This window comes from Amphiura filiformis, chromosome 7, assembly GCF_039555335.1.
Source record: "Amphiura filiformis chromosome 7, Afil_fr2py, whole genome shotgun sequence".
NCBI classification, from domain to species: Eukaryota; Metazoa; Echinodermata; class Ophiuroidea; order Amphilepidida; family Amphiuridae; genus Amphiura; species Amphiura filiformis.
This window is the reverse complement of record NC_092634.1, coordinates 31,503,545-31,506,496: the sequence shown is the minus strand read 5'-3', so window position 1 is coordinate 31,506,496 and position 2,952 is coordinate 31,503,545. Positions and strand designations below refer to the sequence as shown.

The window sequence follows — 2,952 nt, the reverse complement described above, 5'->3', positions numbered from 1 at the left end:
AATAAACATATCTCCAAATTAAAACAAGCAAATTGAACAGAACAAACGGCATTTAGGAGCTTAGACTGCGCCCTTGACGTGGATGTAAGCATCATGTCACAACGGTATTTTCTAGTTGCCAAAGAGAGCGCTTTTTACTTGCACAATTTTTATTTTTTAGACAGGCTGCATATGCAATATATTTTAACATTACAATTGTCTATTTTCCTCTCCCAGGTTTTGTATGCGTAGGTGACACTATTGCAATGGGCTTAATTTCTTCTTATTTCATCGAGTATCATGCTGCAACCAGTGTCATCACCACCGGACTACCACTGGCAATCATGTCTTTTGCACCGATGACGCAGATCTTCATCGATACCTATGGATGGCGAGGTGCAATGTTATTGCTTGGCGGATTAAATATACACTTTGTAGCTGCTGCCGCACTACTCAAACCTACAGAACATATTCAAACTTACTCTAACGATGCGACTTATGAGAGTCTTGAAAAATCGAATAAGGCTGGAGAAGATAATACTAACAGATTTACAGCATGCTTCAAAGACATCATTAATATCTCATTGCTTAAGAATAGCTCATTCATCATTGTTCTTTTCGTGGCGGGAATCGCGAGCTACTCTTTCAATGGTTGGGTAGTATACTTAATTTCGTTTGCTCGAAGTAAGGGATTATCACCTGCTGATGCCGCCATTGTAGCTACAACAAGTGGTGTAGGCTCTTTTGTGATCAGACCGCTGATGGCACTATTACAAGGACAGATATCTCCTAGGCAACTTCTCTATGTTGGGTCGGCACTGGTAGCACTCTCCTATGCCGGTTTTTATTTTGCAACAACGTTTCTAACCGTGTGCTCCGTCTCTTTTGTTTTGGGTGCTGGTTTGAGTATTGTTGGGACAGAGGTATATGTTGCTGCTTATGATATAATCCGGGAAGATGACGCAGTTAGTGCAGTAGCGTGGATTCATTTGTTTTTTGGAATTGGCTACATCATTAGTGGATACGTCACAGGTACGTCAAAGCACTTTAAAAGTCTTAGTTCCACTGACATTAACAAGTCTTTTGCCAAATGTTGGTGACGTCACCTATTTTATCCACATATCAATTTGCCAAAATAGAACATTTTGCTTTTTAAGATATTGAGTGAGACGGGGTTTTTTTATGTTGGATTTTCTGATAGGCTATTTTGAAATGTCTGTAATAAGTTGAAATGCAGGCCGGATATTTCATCCAAATTAAAGAGATGAAGTTTGAAATTCAAAAATACACCCAAATGATTACATTTGGGGAAGTCTCAACGTTTCCAAACCGTCCCTGTCTGGGTTCTTAATTATGTTAATAATAAAAACAGTGCATATTCTGTTCTAGAAACACCCAATACAGCTGGGACAAGTTATCACTAATCTATACAATTTTGGGGCAATTTGTTTCTCTGAAACAGTCTAGCTATAAATAGGCCTGACATTTAGCACAGTGTAGAGCCTGATGCAGACTCCATATCGCGACCCTTTGCCTTATCTACTTTATAAGAATCAGTGGCTCTGTAAAGATCACTCTAATCTCGTAGAATCTCACTCATTTATTTTTGATCCCGAAACTATTCGTTTTGATAATATTACTATTCATATTATCATTTGGACCGACAATATTATCAAAATGAATAGTTTCCGTTTTATTTTAACAAGTAACTTTTCCGCCTCTTAGAAGACAATCTTCTCAAAAGTTTACCAAAGCGAGACTGACTACAATATTGCCTGTAACATGTAATCACCCTTCATTATGTTGCATTCAATTGAGTTGGTGCACGACCTTGAATTTGTGGTTTTAAATGCCTTTATTTGCGGGGTTACTTGTCATTTTGATGAGAATATCCGAGTCATTTAGAAGTGAAACCTGTTATGTCCCCATCTGAATAATTTTCCTTTTCGTTTTAAGAGTGAATTTAAATCATAAATGTTTGTCGAATAAGCTTATCGAGCAACACGCAATTTTTCATCATTGTTCTATTGTGTTTGTTCTTTGTAGGTTGGCTTTATGATCAAAGTAAAAATTTCGACTTATCTTGGATTGAACTCAGCGCGGTGTCGTCTCTACCGATCGTGGCTTTAGGAGCAGAAGATTTGTGGAACTTATCTAGACGTTGAGGGTGTGCTGTATCTGCATGTTTATCCGTGTCTGGTTGAGCCATATATAAAAAGAAAGGAAATTTGGTCTCTACCCTTGCCTGGTATTTAGAAGAAAGTTGAGCACAATGCTTTCGTCAATTAAAAGCAGCCGACAGCCCTAAGGTGAAAACTTTTGTAAGAATTAGTTATTCGCCATACACCTAATTATTTTAAGTAAATATTATATCGAGTAAATGTATATGGGCCTATTGCACACGTCATTCCGAAGACGTTTTTGAATAGAATCAAAGTAACACACTCATAAGGCTTTGTAAAAGTAAAATAACTTGGAAAATAGGAGCTCAATCAAGTTGTAAATTTTATAAGCAGGAGTCAATCATTATTATATTGTTATAAAGAAACTTTAAATTGAGTACAAAGATGCTAGTAATTGGGTTCAATTGTTTTAAAGATATCCATTAGTACCATGATGCAGTCATGTCTACAGTAGAATTCATTTCGACCTTTGCAGGACTTAACCCCATTAAAAGCTATTAAACCAAGATAACACTCATTGAAACAGCTCAACTGATTAAATCGGATCTTCTCTGGCTGTGCACATGTGACTGTTTTCATGTGCGATATCGCAATAAAGTTTGTATTATATAGCTTCAGTTGGGTAACCGATTATAAAGGAAACGAAAGGAAACAATGGTATGTGTACTTTTGTTCACGAAATGAGACAATGGCGTGCTTTTTGTAAACCAGCATTCTTGAAAATGAGCAACATAATGATTGTTGACTTAACACGGTTTGGAAATAATTTCTTCATATTTTTGGTGTTATC

The 2,952-nt window shown here is 36.9% G+C and overlaps 1 protein-coding gene across 1 annotated transcript in view; it reads left to right on the top strand.

Moving 5' to 3' along the window:
* Positions 1-2,144, top strand: part of LOC140157792 (monocarboxylate transporter 2-like) — a 6,705-nt gene extending 4,561 nt beyond the window's left edge. Inside the window, exons 2-3 of the mRNA XM_072181040.1 lie at positions 217-1,011; positions 2,026-2,144. Coding sequence (XP_072037141.1) covers positions 217-1,011; positions 2,026-2,144 — 914 coding nt within the window. The remainder of the gene's footprint in view (positions 1-216; positions 1,012-2,025) is intronic.
* The last annotated feature ends 808 nt before the right edge of the window (positions 2,145-2,952 follow it).